This window comes from Chiloscyllium plagiosum, unplaced genomic scaffold (assembly GCF_037043375.1).
Source record: "Chiloscyllium plagiosum isolate Xiang-an unplaced genomic scaffold, Cpla_swu_hap1 HiC_scaffold_19, whole genome shotgun sequence".
Taxonomy (NCBI): Eukaryota; Metazoa; Chordata; class Chondrichthyes; order Orectolobiformes; family Hemiscylliidae; genus Chiloscyllium; species Chiloscyllium plagiosum.
In genome coordinates this window covers 25,105,431-25,123,814 of record NW_028270157.1, presented here as the reverse complement: position 1 = coordinate 25,123,814, position 18,384 = coordinate 25,105,431, and the positions used below count along the sequence as shown (strand labels likewise).

The 18,384-nt window shown below is 40.2% G+C and overlaps 1 protein-coding gene across 3 annotated transcripts in view; it reads right to left on the bottom strand.

The window, feature by feature from the left end:
* Nucleotides 1–1,136: 1,136 nt before the first annotated feature.
* Nucleotides 1,137–18,384, bottom strand: part of slc6a15 (solute carrier family 6 member 15) — a 43,969-nt gene continuing 26,721 nt past the window's right edge. For 2 of the 3 annotated variants that reach the window (XM_043709692.2, XM_043709691.2), the window contains exons 6-12: nt 14,040–14,150; nt 11,410–11,651; nt 11,127–11,319; nt 10,401–10,593; nt 8,826–8,985; nt 6,556–6,718; nt 1,137–3,859 (exon numbers count right to left, since the gene is read on the bottom strand). In XM_043709692.2, coding sequence (XP_043565627.1) covers nt 3,491–3,859; nt 6,556–6,718; nt 8,826–8,985; nt 10,401–10,593; nt 11,127–11,319; nt 11,410–11,651; nt 14,040–14,150 — 1,431 coding nt within the window. In that variant the 3' untranslated portion in view covers nt 1,137–3,490. The remainder of the gene's footprint in view (nt 3,860–6,555; nt 6,719–8,825; nt 8,986–10,400; nt 10,594–11,126; nt 11,320–11,409; nt 11,652–14,039; nt 14,151–18,384) is intronic. The other variant, XM_087997147.1, reaches the window with a different exon arrangement.

Sequence of the window (18,384 nt, the reverse complement as noted above, 5' to 3'; positions counted from 1 at the left end):
ACTTTCACCAGGAAATTGAAAGTGACGACTTTGGTGCTGGTGAGTCCAGCACACGCAGTGGAGGGGCACAGACATCATTAGGCAACTGTCTCTGGGTGGAGGTGGCAGAATGAAGATGAACTTTCTTTCAGCTTGATCTTTTTATTCTTAAATTATTCAAATTGCATCAGATCATGGTGACAGTTGCCATTTTTCACCGTATTTTGCCATGTTGTTCATTGTAGAGTACAGTGACCATTCACTCATTCTTTCAAATGCCAATAGCGCAGTGGTAGGTGAGGCTTATTGTGTGCAGGTTATGCCTGATACCTGGCATACAGCAATTAATAATGTTGGCTCTTATCTCCCAATCGCTTTACAAGATATCATTTCAATCAAAATAACAAACACAACTTTCGATAGATGCTTCATCTTCTAAAGATGACAATACTATTTCATGAATGACTAACATTTTCATGCTAATTTCTCTCTCAAAGTGCTGAATGTTTTTATTCAGTGGCTATATAATAACATGCAATTAATAATTTGCACAATACTGCAGGTGACCATTTTAACCATTGAGTTCATGCTGACATTTTGAACAGTTAAAGCCTGCAACCTTTTCTCACTCAGACATTCAATTCCCTTTTGAAAGCTAGTATTGAACCTACATACAGCACTATGTCAGGCAGTGCATTCCAAATCTTAAACCTTTATTGGAAATGCCTGTTCACTCACAGCAATATCAACAGTACTATCTAGTCTTGCGTAGCTGTGCCATTTTCTCCCAAATTTCAATAAGCATTGATGTGACGTAAGGCTAGAAGAGGTCATAGCCCAACTTTGTTCTCCTAGTCAGAAGTTGTAGCTTGCAAAGTTAAAATTACGTGGAACTATACATCTTCACAACTCTTGCAAAATCATATGCATAAATCCCCGGAAGCTTTTACAATCGATAACAGGGTAAGACAACACTGAATTATGACTGAATAGCTTCAAGTTTCACATATCCAATAAACAGGCCAAGCATTTGTCCTGCCAACTGCAAATCAGATGTAGAATGTAAACATTATAAAAATTATAAAAGAGGACATGTATTGTTTAAGTTTGAATGCAAAGTCACTTAGACCACGAGAATAAAAATCACAAAATCACAATTAAGCTTTATCACTGGGTGTTTAATTTCACATGAAATATAACAAAGGACTACAGAGCTCCAGAAGAACTCGAACCTCTCCTTCCTTTGCAGGAAAAGTCGTGGTACCTTTTCTATAATGAAACCAACTTAACCAAATTAACAAAGAATTTCATCGAAGGCTTATCAGTGCTGAAAAAAGCTTTTTTTTTGCATCAAAATGTTCAAACAAATCCAGGCAAATATACATATGTACACTTTGCAATATGCAATATAAATATATAACTTGTTCACTAAATATTCTAAACCACAATAAATATCTAAAATCATTAGGCACCAAATTAACTGTACTGATCAGTTTGATAGTACGAGTCAGTTTTGACTCTTCAAAATAGGACTTTACCTCTTCAAATTAATAATTGCAAACACTTTACACAAAATATATAGCCAGTTTTAAAATTACAACTCCCTCTAGCTACCTATAGCTCATGCCAGCCACTTACTTGAGGTCACACAGCAGAGAAGCAAATAATCTCCATTTTAGATACAACTGTTGAAAGGATCGATGCTGTAACCTGTGTGTTGAAGGATAAATTCTGCTCAAACGTGAGTATATCTGTTTTTCATCAGAATTAGCAAACAGCTAAAATAATTTGTAGCAATTCATGGGTCTGACATATGTAAGTTATATAAGTATTTTGCTAGTTTATTAATAATGAAGTGCGATAGAAATTCATGGGGAGGAGTCTATGATTCAGTCATTCCCCAATTGGGTACTAGTTTAGAAATGCGACATCCCCAGAGTCTAAGACTTGATCTCATTGTAATAAACAGTGATGAGAGTGCTGTGAAGAATGAGAATGGTCCTCTAGAACTGATGGTAAGTGACTCCAGAAAAAAAGCAACTGGGATGGGATTAAGAATCAGTGTAGAGAGTGCAGGGGATGAAGAGAAATATGAAACCAAGGAGCTCAGCCTGGTATGGGGGCAGTATTGAGGATTGCAGTTGCCTGTATCTGGAATTGAGAGTATTAGTGATTCAGCGAGGAAGTGGAGTTGTGGGGGAGATCTTTTTTTTAATGTAGATTGTTCTTTTCAGATCAACAGCTGATCTATTTCATTTATGTTCTTTTTTGTTACATGATCCAGCCCATAAAGTTTTGGCTGATTCAAAATAGACTAATTTTGGAAAGATGACTTCAGACTTGAACCCTGTGCACATTCAAATGACATGCCTTTTTGTATTAATTTGTAAGATGAGACGAAAAGTAATTTCTTCAGTCAGTGAGTGGTGAATCTGTGGAACTCATTGCCACAGAGGGCTGTGGAGGCCAAGTCATTGAGTGCATTTAAGATAGAGACAGATAGGTTCTTGATGAGTATGGGGATGAAGAGGTATGGGGAGAAGGCAGGAGAATGGGTCTGAGAAACAAAAGTCATGGTCAAATGGTGCAGATTCGATGGGCCAAATTGACTAGTTCTGCTCCTATACGTTATGGTCTTATGTGAGCATCACTTGTAAGGTCAACACTTATTATCCATCCTGAACTTTTCTTGAAAAGCTGAGGGTGAGCCATGGTCTTTAATCATTTAATTGATGTGGTATTGGTACAGCGAAAAATGGTTTTGGAGAGCGAGGTCACCTCTTGTTTGTCAACTTAGCCGGTATGGCAGGTGAATTATTTCTAACTAGAAATGTGTGCATGCTTGCTGCCCACACATTGGGCTTTAGCAATCCAAACATCTTCCTAAATTCAGCACTGCATGAAGTACCACCTGGATTTGTGTGTCAGGGAGCTGGGGCATTTATGCTGTTGCCACAATACTCATTGATGACCCCTATGGGCAAAAATGAGAAATTACCCCTTACCGGACTAAAGAATGTTCTCTCTAAATGTTTTCTTTTTTAAAAGAAATTTGAGAATGTACTGTGGTTTGACAAGGTACTGAATAATTTAAGATAAAAATCAGTTTGTATGTTGATTCAGTGTTGAAATGCATTTTAAATATTTGTCGTAACTTACATAAAAGTTCAAGAATAGAAAAATCTCAAATTTGCTAGTCTCAGTGATGTGGTAAGAAAGAATGCTCTGATCTAGGAAGCAAATTGATGTCCTTTAAGAAAAACAACATTTTTTTTTCTGGGAGGGATCACTGAATAAGATCTGTCAGACGCAGAAAAGTATAATGTTCAGCTTTGCTCGTAGCTACTTGTAGGCAACAATATTTCAGACAATATCATTAATATGGAAAAATATAGTCTATCTACAGGATATACATGATACATGTGCCACATCAGTACTTTGCGTGCTTTTTGAGTGGCAATTATGCTCAATGTAGCAACAGACACATAGACAGGCAAAGCTTGTTCAGAAGCTACAAGTCTGATTCAGGCATGTCAGCCATTAAGTATCCAATACCATAGCGGCCGTTTGGAGCGGTGTCTGCTTCCGGAGTGGGGGATCCATTTTGTTTTCGGTAAATGTTGTTTCCAACCATTGGCGAGTGCATCTCAGTTGGGGTCTTGCTGTGTAGAAGACTGGCATCATCTTCTTCCAAGTTGGAGTTCTCCTTCAGAATCCGTCCTTTTTTGTAAGAGACTGAGGCCAGAGAGTTGGAGCCATCATCCATTATGTTAAAATAACGGATGATGAAGACAACTGGGACAGGGAGTATGGCGACTAACACAAGGCCAATACAGACAGCCAAGCCCCACGTTGGGTAACTCAGAAATCTGTCAGCACCCTAGGAAAATAGACAGAAGAATTCTAAAACAGACGTATTTGAATAATTTGTAATTTGCTTCTACTATGGGTTCAGCACTTCTTGGATTTTGTTTTGAATTTGCACTAATTTTCATAGGGAGTGAAACTGGCCTCTGTCAGAACCCAAGCCAGTATGACAGGAAATAAGCAAATCCATTTCCTTCATTGGAAAATGTTGCAAAGTGGGCTTCCAATTGGTTTCACATTCCTGTGATAAATTAATATTGCCCAAACAAAATCTTGTATTTTTCAATCACACCTCGGGATCTCTAAGACTGAGACTGACTCATCAATTCAAGCAGCCATTTTTGCAATCTAAGCGACAATGATAGATATCCAAATGAGATGCAAAACACTTTTTTTAACAGATCTAAAGGATTTAATATAATTAATTAGATAATTTTTAAAAATCCCATGTTCAAAATTTGTCAGGGCTCAATCTTAAAGCATACAACTATCATGGATGACCCATGGCAATATATTTGACTCCAAGATCAGCTGCTGATTGCACAGCTCAGCTGTCATTACTTTCACCTCTGTAACATTTCCCAGCTCCATTCATTTCGTGCACAGCTGTTCTTTTACAACTCTAGGGGCAAAGCTTTTCCCTCGCTGAAAGTGATGAAAAAGGTAATGAAAAGGACAAAGATTGCGGGAGGGGGTGGCCCTGGAGAGATATTCAGCCCCTTCTTGCCTCAGCAACTGTGCTAGGAGAGCGGCTCCTTTGGGATCACATTCTTAGGGACAAGCGTTTGTAAGTTGGTCATTTGTAAATTCGAGGACGCCTGTATTTTTAATGTAAATCTTGTGCCCTCACTTCCTTTAACTTCAACAATTTCTCTTTCATTTTACAATAGTAGTAACTTCTGCTATTGACAAATGTAGCTTTCGACAGTATTTTTCAAATTGTTGGATGGAATTATTTGAACACCGATTTTTCGTCAACGAATGAGGAGCATTTTGGGGTGACAATAGTTTGGCCCGCACCTTTAACTCCTAAGCCATTAGTTTGCCATCTCACTCCTGATAATCTGATGGACAGCATGTTATCATGCAGAGCTAGCTATTTTCAGGTTGTCCAGCTGACACTAGGGACTCCCACAGAAACAATTTCCAACAGGATAAGGGGGTGAGGAAGGAATTGGAAAAGTTTGCCGTTGGGAAAGACGAAACAGTGTACCAAGGTACCTTTATGTGGTCAACAACAGCATTCCTGCTCCACTTGGCCAACAAGGAACTGCAACAGGTCAAAAGTAAGGACTTGCCTGCGTGTTGTGGTCTTTTGCTACCTTTTCTCAGCATTAATAACCCCTGGTCAGCCAACAGACAATTTAAAAAAAATTCTGTACTGTTAGTATTAATGGCAGGGCCAGTATTTGTTGCACAACCCTAGTTTTCCTGATTCTCTAAGCCATTTCATAAGGCACTTAACAGTCATCAACATCGCTGTGACCTGGAGTCACATGTAAATCAGACCAATTAAGGATGACAGATTTCCTTCACTCAGGGACATGAGTAAACCAGATTAGTTTTTACAACAATTGGCAATGGTTGTCTTTAGACCAGCTTTTGATTCCAGGTTCTTTTTTTAATTGCTTTCAGATTTGACCATCTACCACAGTGGGATTCAAACCCATGTCCCAAAACGTTAAGCTGACAGTCTGAATTACTACTCCAGTGATTTCTCTGTTACACCACCACCTCCTCCAGTCACAGTGGTACACTTAATGTGATAACATCATCACAATGTGACTCAACCAATTTTACATTAGTTCCTATCGCTGTGGCAGGTGATTGTTCCATGTCTGACTTCGAGCAAGTTGTGGAGGTTCCAGTGTTGGACGAGGATGGACAAAGTCAAAAGTCAGGTTATAGCCCAATAGGATTATTTGAAATCACCAACTTTCAGAGCCTAGCCCCTTCACCAAGCTCTAAAGGTTTGTGATTTCAAATAAACCTGTTGGCTATAACTTGGTGTCATCTGGCTTCGGATTTCAGGCAAGTTGATATTGTAGGTACAATTTGTGAACACATTGCAAAAACAAATGATGCTTCATAACTACCCTCAAGATTCCCATTTAAGTGGAGAAAGTGAGGACTGCAGATGCTGGAGATCAGAGCTGAAAATGTGTTGCTGGAAAAGCGCAGCAGGTCAGGCAGCATCCAAGGAACAGGAGAATCGACGTTTCGGGCATAAGTTTTCGGTTCCTGAAGAAGGGCTTATGCCCGAAACGTCGATTCTCCCCTGTTCCTTGGATACTGCCTGACCTGCTGCACTTTTCCAGCAACACATTTTCATTCCCATTTAAGTACCCATTTAGAACTCAAACTCCAAATAGAGTTTTTCTAGTTTGGATCTCCAGCTCATCTATCAGTTCTTTCCTCTAAGGGGATGGCAGTTTAAACATGACAATACTATGATTACAGTCAATGTTGGTCCATGGCTGAACATATTGATCAATATTAACGTTGGCCTGATATTTTTTCCTCCTGCAATGACAGATTCTGAAGTTCTGGAGCAGATAAGGCTAATTGGTACTTCTGATTGGGAATTGCATTAATTGTCTACCTATCCTTCTGTTAACAATTGAATGTTATGACCCCAAATAACACATGTGCACATATATACGCACAGAATCACAAAGCAGCATGATTATTGATGTACACAACACTCACCAATTCACTAATCCAGGCCTCGTAGCCTGGTGGACTCAAACACATCTGGACAATGCTTGCTACAAGCAAAGCAATCAAAATAAGTGGAGAAATGTATTTCCATGTGTAATAATAATATCGGAAAGGAGTGAATCCAAGCATATCCTTCAAGTCCTCCATGAACCTGATAAAATTCAACAGAAAATCAAATGTTCTTTTTGTACAATTACTTTTATCAGTCTATAAAACAAAGTTCCGGAAGAAAGGGCCTCTTATCATGTTAGTTTTATTGTGGCAAATACACCTATGGCATGTTTCGTTTTAGGGTGAGTTCGGCAGCTTTGTAATATACTGAGTGGAGAAATACTTTGGCTCTTCGTTGAGGACATAGAAAATCTGAGGGGAGAACTTCCAATTCTAGAGGCAGATGGGCAACATAAACAGGTAGGATGATGGCAATACCAGAACAGTGCCATCTTCCAACTGGGATTGAATTCTGGGTTGAAAGGTCAAGTTTGGGTTTTCCTGTCCCGCTGCCAGTTGAGACTTTAAGTAATTTATTAATGATCGCTGTATGAGCTATTCTCGCTAAGGCTGCAATTATTTCAACATCAAGCTGGACAAGTAAGAGTTGGCCAACCCAAATGGCAAATCAGCGAAGGTGAATAAAATAACTCGTATCCCATCACCAAACCACTCCTTATTTACATTTGGAGTGTCCTTGATGCTGATCCAACTCCCTCAGAGCCAGCTCTCAGAGTGAACAGAACCTCTGGCACTCCTGTTTATATCTGCCAGCCAGGGCTCCCTGATTGGAATGGATTAACAACCCCACTCTGAGGACTACCTGGCTGACCTGGTCACAATCACTACAACCCTCCCCTCTGAATCCCAGGACAATGGCCAGTTTCCTTTGTAGCTCCTCCTGGGGCAGTTTAGCACTGGGTCAGCTTCACCCAACTCTGCCTCTGACACGGGCAGCGTGTCATGCACAGTAGCTCGCCTCTTGTGCCCGGAGCGTCTCGGAAGAAATTCATTCTCCTCTTCAGGTGACACATGTATTGAGGTGGCGACATATGCCATGTCTATCTCAGATTCCATGGTATCTTCAGCACCTGATGAAGTGGGAGAACCCACAGGTTTAGGAACAGTCCAAAAGGCAGTTGAGGAGCTGGGCACATTTTGCGCACACACAGTTTGCGTTTTGCGTGTTTGTAGCTTTCATATTGTTCATGTGCTCGTTCAGGATCGTCACACCTACTCGAACTTTATATGTCACTAGACCTGACCTTGCATTGACCCCATGCCTCTTACCCATGCAAGGCCATTACCATGGTCCCTACACCAAACTTTATCCTCTGAAGTAAACTTTAGCAGAATCTTGTGTCTGGCACTGGCATTCCTAATGCCATTTCACCAACACCACCCCAGGTCCAGGAAGATCAGATTTAACATGGCTTGGAGTCTTCTGCCCATTAGCAATTCTGCTGGAGTTATCCCTTTAGTTGCATGATGGGTGGTTCTTTTATCAAATCGGAACTGGGACAGTTTGGCATCTAGAGAAGCTCTAGGCTGTTTGTTCAAGCATGCCTTCAAAGTTTGAACCTCTCTTTCAGAAGACCATTGGATAATGGATGGTATCCAGCTGTCCTTATATGAGGAAAACCATTCGACTTTAGGAAATACTCAACTTCCCTGCTAGCAAATGATGGCCTATTATCTTGACCAACACTTCTGGGAGTTCATGTATTGCAAAAGACACATTCAGTTTTTCTACTGTAGTCCCCGTGTTTGACGAATGAACTCTGACTCAAAGTGGCTGGATGTGCAGTGTCCACAATGACTAAGAATATGGAGTCCATGAAAGGACCTACATAGTTGATGTGGAACTGACTCCTGGGTTTACCCAGCAACTCCCATGAATGTGAGGGTGCTAATTTATAATGCATAAATGAACAGCTTTGTTTACGTCACTCCAATAAGGTGTCTTTGAATCTGAATTCAGAATGGTCAAGTATAAATATTAATCTTCACTCAGATGATCTCCGAGTTCTCCTTTAAGAGGTAATTCTCTATCACTAATTCTCATTTGTGTCACTAGATGGCGTAGTACAGAGTACAAAGCTCACAAAGAATAACTGCTGCCTGAACTGTGGAATAAAAACCTTGCATAACAAAACTAGAATATAATTTGATGGGAAATTATAATTGGCAGAACCAATATTTTCAGTCACTTCTTGTTACACCGCTTTTAGTAAATTTTGAAGTATCACAGGACTGTTGGTACATACTTATCTGTGCCATAAACCCAAGCGATAACAATATTTTCCAGGATGACCACAATTAGCAGGGGTAGTGTGGCGGAGTAATCATCAAACATGGTTACAAAGTAGTTTCCAGAGCGCTGCACAAAGAGGAGACCTACACTGAAAGCCACGAGACAACAGCCAACTAGAGTAAAGGAAAATATATATTACAGACCTGACAGATGGCCAAAGTACATTGCAAATCACCTACAAATAAGCTGACTGTAATCCTGTAATTGCTAGCAGAGTGAGCATGAAAAGGAAGCAGAGTTTTAAAATCGTAAGACTTTTCCACAATGTGATACTACAAGCAATACTCATTGAATAAAGGCACCAGTGTTCCCTGTCCAAAGCCATTCATGGGTCCACATTGAAAATAAAATTTATACATTGTCCACTGTGAGAGTTTCAATATTTATTTCTTTCACGTACAAAGTCAGAGACAGAGAACTTGCTTGTTGGCCGATTTTGTATTTGAAGAATTGCCCTGAAGTCAAAGCTCCACAATGAAATGCTGAATCTTTCATATAATTCCCAGGCAAGATTGAGCCACTGAGTCAAAATGTATGCTGAGTAAGCAAACTTTCTATTAGCTCAGTTGTGGCTCTTAACAATTTTTCTTTTTAATAATAACAGGGGGAGGAAGAACTGTTAGATTAACAATAATTTCTCAAGCTGTCAGTCGCAGTCTGCAATCAGCATGTGTGGCTGAGTAAGGGAATTGCATTTGAGGGTTTCCATCACTGACAAATCCTGGTGAAGTTAAGTTTCAGTTTCTGAAAGCAGTGAGGCATGGATCATGGTGAAAACAGAGAAAGCAGTATTAAGCATGTAAGCAAGCTGTTTTAGACGTTTTGAACTTTAAATTACAGAATGTTGGTAATAAACTCAAAGGGCATTGATAGGGTTGATAACAGGAAACTTTTTCCCATAGTAGAGGGATCAATAGCTGGGGAATAAATTCAAAGTAAAGGGTTGGAGGATTAGAAGAGATTTAAGGAAGAATGTTTTCACTCAGTAGGTGATGGTTCTCTGGAACTCACGTAGAGGTAAGTGCCATGACAGCATTTAATAAATATTTAGATGACCATTTGAAGAGCCATAGCTTATCAGACTACAGACTAAATGCTGGTAAATTGAACTGGGAAAAGTAGATTCTTGATGACCAGCATGGACACAATGAACTGAAGGGCTTCTTCGTAAAACTCTATGGCTATGATTCAAGAGGATTCTGTTTCTGCAGTAAGTTCCAAGTAGGTTAATAGCAGAAGGGGTCAATCTATCCATCCAAAGAAACTTTGGTACCGATGTATTTATTTTCTATCTAAATATGACTTTGTTTTTTGACAGCCTTATGTGACCAATCAAATATTATAAGAAAATCGACTGATGAAAACATAACCTCTAAATGTGCAATTTTAAATGGAATGATAAAGCCAAGCCTTCCTAAATCCTGTTCACTCGTATACAATTGAATGTTAACTGTCCTGGTAAAATTATCAAAGAGCAAAATCACAGCTTATTTTGGAACAAGACAAAATGTTTCACAAAGTTACTTACTGGTGAGAATTTCTTTGCGCATTTTGAATGTGTCAACAAGAGGGGTGAGTATTCCTTCAATGGTGCCAAACATGCTGCCCAAGCCTAGATTTACTAACATCAGGAAGAACAACACTGACCAGAAGGGTGATGCTGGGAAGTGAGTCATGGCCTCAGTGAAGGCAATGAAGGCTAAGCCAGTTCCCTGCACAGCCTGCAAAACAGAAAGCAAATAAAGAACATGTTAAGAATCAGGTTGTATGCATGTTAAAACACTGCAGAATTATGCTCCAGGATCTCGAATTCATGGGTAAATTTGGAATTTTTCAGCCTGTCTATAGTAAAGGTTTATTGGTGGTTCTAGAGACTGTACTCAGTCAAGTATAAGGTTTCTTCAGAACCTGAATCATTCACTGTTACTTTCGTATGAGTTCAGAATGGATCAGTTACTGACTACGTATGGCAAGAACAGACATCTCTTTTATTCAGGCAGATGTACCAGAGAGCATATGGCAGATGGAAATAATGATATTTGGGATGGCTTATATTTCCCTTTTATTCCAATAATCTCATCATTTCCATATACTCGCTAGGGTTGAGTGAGTTCTGCTTACACCTGCCCTCAGATTCAAAAGAATCTTTGACAGATGTTAAATCAATCAGTATCCTACAATAAATAACTCCATTACCCAGATAAGGTTTCCTTTATCCAGAAAAGCTCTATTCTTAGATTTACTGTAGACTTACCTGGTTAAGTTCATCCTCTAATTGACATGAATCCAGGCCTAACTTTGGAAATTCCTCTTCCTTCACCTCCTTTATAATGTTGTACATCTGATGATAATCCGTTGCTGAAACATCTGATAAATTAACATGATGAGGAATGAGATCATGACTGACTGCACCTACTTTAAGCATTTCCAGGATCTTGTCTGTGTTTCTGCAATGTAACACATGGAGCCAAATCAGTGTGAGTAACAACATGCAATCCTTGGGTGAAACTGGTATGGAATTGGGAATCATTACCCACCTCACAATACATTTTTCATTGATAATATTCGCTTTAAAGCCTAAGACAGCAAACACTACCAGTGTTGCTAACACAGATGTAAAGAAATTGATGAAGGAGACAAGGACAGCATCAAAATGGCAGTTGTTATCTCGTTTGTTGTAACTGGAGAAAGCAATCACACCACCAAATCCCAGCCCGAGGGCAAAGAATACTTGGGTAGCAGCCCCTCTCCAGACCTGAGGGTCCAACATAATTTCCAACTGTGAGGTAAGAAAAGATATTGTCATTAGTGCTCTGTGCAGACTCAGCCAATTCCATCATATATTCAAAGTACAGCAAAGATTTTTTGCTTACAAAGCACTACAGACCATCCCTAAGATTTGCTACTGTAACATAAACTAGCTAAAACACATTCACCTTGCAGCCTTGGCATGACCATTGCCACAGGGCACTCTAAATGAACATTCAAGATATTGCCATAAAAAACAATTTAAAATTAGCTGGTGACTGCCACAGAAGGTTCCACATAAACTTCTACTTACTATTACATTTTCTGATATATCTCCCCTCTTGTCACTCATATGGTACTGCGAGTTATTTCTGCATTTTCTCTGCAGCTTTCTTACTTGCTATTCATCTGTTTAGATATCAACTGTGTTCAAACTACTGTAATGACACACCAAATGTGTTCAAATGGCTTCCAATATCATGACAACTACCATCTAGAAGGACTAGGGAAGCAGATATGTGAGAATACCACAACTGCAAATTCCCCTCAAAGTCACTCACTATCCTGATGTGGAAATAAATCCCCAATCCTTCAGAGTCACTAGGTCAAAATCCTGGAAATCCTTCCCAGTGGCATTGTGAGTTCACCTACACCAAGTACTCTGCAGTGACAAAAGGAAGCAGCTCACTACCACCTTCTTAAGGGCAACTTGTGATGGGGCAATGAATGCTAGCCCACCCAGCAATGCTCATATCCAATGAATAAATGACAAAAAGAGGAGATATTGGAATAAGAAGAAAGAGAATGAATATATAAATAGAGGTTTTAAATAGTGGTGCTAGGTGCCATTTCTAAAAGTGAGAACTAATCGGAATTGGGACAACAGACAATCTTTCACTATGGTCTCTTTAATTAGATTGGATTTATGATGTATTTTGTAGATAACTAATTGCAGTACAATTTAAATGGTAAAATTATGTATAATTTACAATACAGAAGCATGCTATTCAAAGAAACTGGTCTTTTCTGGTGCTTATGCTTGTATACTCTACTTCCTCTAACCTCACCAGCATATTAATTTAGTCCTTTCTTCTCTCATGCCTCTCCTTACAGACACCAATACTAATCACCTCATCTGCTCCATATAATAGCAAGTTCTACATTATAACCACAGAGGAGAAAGTGAGGACTGCAGATGCGGCATGGTGGCATACTGGTTAGCACTGTTACCTCACAGCGCCAGAGACCCAGGTTCAATTCCCGCCTCAGGCGACTGACTGTGTGGAGTTTGCACGTTCTCCCCGTGTCTGTGTGGGTTTCCTCCAGGTTCTCTGGTTTCCTCCCACAGTCCAAAGATGTGCAGGTCAGGTGAATTGGCCATGCTAAATTGTCCGTGGTGTTAGGTAAGGGGTGAATGTAGGGGTATGGGTGGGTTGCGCTTCAGCGGGTCGGTGTGGACTTGTTGGGCCGAAGGGCCTGTTTCCACACTGTAATGTAATGTAATCTAATCTAATCTAAAAAAATGCTGGAGATCAGAGCTGAAAATGTGTTGCTGGAAAAGCGCAGCAGGTCAAGGAGCAGGAGAATTGATGTTTCCTGAAGAAGGGCTCATGCCCGAAACATCGATTCTCCTGCTCCTTGGATGCTGCCTGACCTGCTGCGCTTTTCCAGCAACACATTTTCAGCTACATGATAACCACACTCTGGATAATGAGGTTCCAAATTATTTACTGGTGGCTGTCTTATATGTAAGTGCTTGAGAACTTGGCCTCTTGTAACTGTTATAGCTATTTATGTTTGTCCATTTAAGTATTGCAATCTTTATAATAAGGAATATTTTGCTGGTGTAGCTTTTTAATACTGTCCATAATATAACTAGTGTCTGTTGTTGAAACTGCAAACTATACGAACCATTAATTATATTGACAGATTCATTAATCACATAACCTGTACATATCTAAGCAATAAAGTCTTGTTTGTAATTCTTTTGCTGAGTTTTGGAATAAAATTCCCTTGTGAGGAAAATAAATTAAAGTTTTAGATCTTTTTTATGATTCTTGTATTAGCTTGAGTGCATAGTTTGATCTGAATAGATTTATTCCTGGACTGGAATAAACTGGTGATACCTGATGAAGGAACGTCGCTCCAAAAGCTAGTGTGCTTCCAATTAAACCTGTTGGACTATAACCTGGTGTTGTGTGATTTTTAACTTTGTACACCCCAGTCCAACACCGGCATCTCCAAATCATGGAATAAACTAGTTTGTGACCACCATGAAGCTACTGGTACACTCTCTACCACTAGGTGGCATGCAATATAACAATTGTGTGTGCTTATCTGGAATTTCAGCACGACATGGTACTGACAGAGTCATTACGAAGCATTTTTTAATTGAACAATAAAACTGAGCAGACCATACCTTAGGGGTAAACATGTAACGGATTCCATCCAAAGAACCTTTCAGGAGAAGACCTCGAACCAGGAAGCAGATAAGTACAACATAGGGAAACAGAGAACTAAAATACATCACCTGAAAAATACGTGGAGGTTAATTATTTTCAACAAAAGAATAAAAAGAAATCCTTTTCACTTACAGAAAATATGTGGACACTTAACAATTTCATTACTGCATTTCAACCAATCTGCATGATTGAAACTTTGTTAAATGCAAGGGTTTTTCAGTTGTAATCAGTATTGGCCTTTATTGTATTTTTAGTGTAATAAAAGATTTTAATAAAGCTGGACAGTAGAAAATGTGCAGTTGACAATATTAATTAGATTCATACTGAACTAAATATGCAAGATGATCTGCAATTAAAACTACAAGATAAGGTAGCTGGTTAGGAACTCTAACCTCCTTGGCTGCATGATGGCTCAGTGGTTAGCACTGCTGCCTCACCACACCAGGGACCCCCAGGATTGATTCCACTCTCAAGGGACTGGCTGTGTGCAGTGTGCACATTCTCCCTATGTCTGCGTGGGTTTCCTCTGGGTGCTCCTTCCACTGTCCAAAGATGAGCAGGTTAGATGGATTGGCCATGCTAAATTGCCCGTAGTGTTCAAGGATATGTAATTAGATTCATTAGATAGACTTTGGAAGGCAGGAAGTGAGTCATTCACCATAGAATCCTGACAGTGCTGAAGAAGACCATTCATCCCATCAAATCCACACCAGTCCTCCAAAAAGTATCCTACACAGACCCCCCCCCCCCCCCCCCCCCATTACTGTAACCCTGCATTTCCCATGGCTAACTCAAGTAGCCTGCACATCCTTGAACACTATGGGCAATTTAGCATGGCCAATCCACCTAACCTGCTCATCTTTGGACAGTGGAAGGAGCACCCAGACAAAGCTTAAGTCAAGAGTGTATTGGAACATTCTCTACTTGCCTGGATAAGTGCAGCTCAAACAACACTTCAAAAAGCTGGCCCATCTGGCCTGCTTCATTGGCACCATGTCTACCACCTTCAACATTCATTCCTTCATTACTGACACACAGTAGCATCAGTGTGTCCCACCTGCAAGATGCAAAAGTTTAGCTCGCCTCATTCGACAGCACCTTGCAAACTCATGACCTGGACCATATAGAAGGCAGATGCTTGGGAACACTACCATCTGCAAGTTACGATTCAAGCCAATCATCATTCTGACATGTAAGTTTATCTCTGTTCCTTCACTGCTGCTGGGTCAAAATCCTGGAACTTCCATCCTAACAGCACTGGGTGTCCCTTCACCCCAAGAACTGCAGAATTCAAGAAGGCAGATCACCTTCTCCAGAGCAGTTAGGAATGGGGAATAAATCTTGGTCAGCCAGTGATACTCATATTTCATGATTGAATAAAATGATTATAGCTTATTTTTTTTAGAACCTCAGCAATTTTTTCTTCCTGGAAGAAAGTGAGGACTGCAGACTCTGATCTCCAGAGTCACAAAGTGTGGTGCTGGAAAAGCATAGCCGGCCAGGCTGCATCCAAGGAACAGGAGAGTTGACGTTTCCTGATGAAGAGCTTATGCTTAAAACATTGACTCTCCTGCTCCTCGGATGCTGCCTGACTTGCTGTGCTTTTCTAGCACCACACTTTTAGACTCTGATCTCCAGCATCTGCAGTCTTCACATTCTCCGAGTTGATTTTAACCTTACTATGAAGCCTCTTCCAAAAGGATGCTTACTCTGAAGAGGTTCTCCTCTTCCCTCTACAACTTCTTTCTTCCTGTCAACATCCTACAAATCTCTAGACAGCAATGGCTCTCTAACTGGTGGACAGTGCTACACCTGCCAGTCATCCTTTGACATGTTCTTCAAAATGAGCTTCACCAGCAGATTTTCCTGAGGGGTCAGATTGTTTCCTCACCAGAAGCTCACTCTAAAACAACTAGCTGAATTTGTATCGTCCTGTTAATACACTGCCATGTTTCCAATCCGGTATGTTTGGAAGCAAATCATTTCTGGATTTCAGAGGTTTGTGGATTAAGGAATGATATGGGCAAAATTAATTACAGCCACTGTAGAGATCAGTAGTAGAGAAGCAGGAGGCTGGAAGAACTCAGCAAGCCAGGCAGCATCAGGAGGTGGAGAAGTTGACGTTTCAGTTATAACCCTTCAGAGCAAACATTTATAGTTATATTGATATCAAAGTGATAGAAATGGGTAAGCGGAAGGATATCTGACATTTAAAACATAGCAGCCTGAATAAAAAGCTTTCAGCAGCTTCTGGCTACTTGCATTACATGAACAGTTGGAATGGGTAGTTCATGAATTGAGTGGGTCCAGTCATAGAAGTTCCAGCCAGTGGTGTTTCTGAAAAATAGACTTCCAGACTATAGAGGTCACAGGATATAGGAACATATTTCAAGGTTGCTTCCAGAAATTTAATTCGACAAACATTAACATCAGTCCAAAAAGGTATAACCAAAAGCCAAACCAAGGTATGGATTTTAAAGAACAATATGGAAGGAACTCCAGTTAGGGCACCTTTGGCTGAAAATGTGGTTGACAATGGTGAGGTGAAGAAACCTTGTGAGGAACAATGCAGAACTCTTAGAAGATGAGCAGGTTACAGAGACAGGGAGGGATCATGCTGTGGGAGATCTGAGGTCAATATAAATCAATAAGCATAGGCTAATGAGTGAATGGGTCTTTAGTTTCCACAGGATATGAACAGTAGCAGAACATGGATAGAACGATAGAAAGCAGAAGACATGCCTAGAAACCTCTAGAATAGTTCAGGTTATAAGTGACTGAAGATCTGGATGAGAGTTTTGGCAGCAATTAAGATAACGATGGAAAAGGGACAAATGACACTTTGGTGCTGGGGGTGGATAGGGAGTGTAGGATTTGAAGCCTTTTATGGTGCCAGAGAAAATGAGGGGCTCAGTGCAGGCTGTATGGATTTTGCAGAGGGACTAGACAAAGATCAATGATTTTTGTCTTCTCATCGTTTTACTGGAGGAAAAGGAGATTACTGAGAATGCATATTTTACAAGCAACCTCATAATAGGCAGAGCAGGAGATGAGATGGATGATACTGGATGAAGCCTATATATGTGTGAAACCCAATTCCATCTCTTCGGATGCTGATAGCTTAAAGCTGTAGGTAGATAAGGATGAGAAGACAACTTGATGCCTTAAGGGTATCAAAACGTAATTGTCTCAAAGTGTGTCATGAAGCCATCGATAATCAGAATCATATAGATGGAAAAAGACCTAGTGGTCTAACTCATCCATACGAACTACGTTTCCCAAACTAAACTATTCCCATTTGATCCATATCCCTCCAAACCTTTTCCAATCATGTACTTGTCCAATTGGCTTTTAAATGGTGTAACTGGACCAATTTCTTGGCAGTTCTTTCCACATATGAACCACACACTGTGTGAAAAGGTTCCCTCTCAGCTCCCTTTTGAATCTTTCTCCGCTCATCTTAAAAATATGCCCTCTAGTTCTGAACTCCCCTACCCTTTGCTCTTCACATTATCTATGCTCCTCATGAGTTTAAAAAACTCCATAAAGGCATCCCTCAATCTCCTACAGTCCCAGGCTGTCCAGCCTTTCCTTAAAACTCACCCCACCAGTCCCAGTAACATCCTTGTCACTGTTTTCTGCACCCCTTCCAATTTAATAACATTCTTCCTATAACAGTGCCATCAGAATAGGACACAGTATCCCAGAAGTGGCCTCATGTATTTAGATAAGTCAGAGTGCACTTCCCTGAGGACTTCACAGACTTCACTGTCAGCTTGGATTATAGGTTCAAGACAAATAAAGTGGGGTGGGGAGGGCGTGGGTTTGGAAAAAGATGGGTTCTAGGTTAGGGATAGGAAGCTTTTACAGCTTGGAGGGCAATGACTGTGGCACAAGTAGCTAAATAGATAGCCTATGAAAGAGTTCCTGGTGACCTTCATATTTGCTGGTGCTGTGAGCAGTTGGAGATGTTGTGGAGAAATATGGAGATTGTTGATCAAATGGTGAACAGGGAGAGAGCTTATTTGAGTATCCAAGATTGATCTAGAATAATAAAATGTTTTGAAGAGTATAGAGACTCAATAGTGTTTGATGCAATTCAGCAATACCTGACAACAGATAGTTAGAGCAATTGAGAGGAAATAATGGAACCTAGAAGATTTTTAGGGTTACAATGACAGCCAAAATACACACATGAATGGACATACCAGAAATACAAGTTACAAAGGCATAGCAAAGATTAGAGGAAATATGACTTAGTTGTGAGCAGACAATAGAGAGGAGACAGCCCCAAGTTAAAGC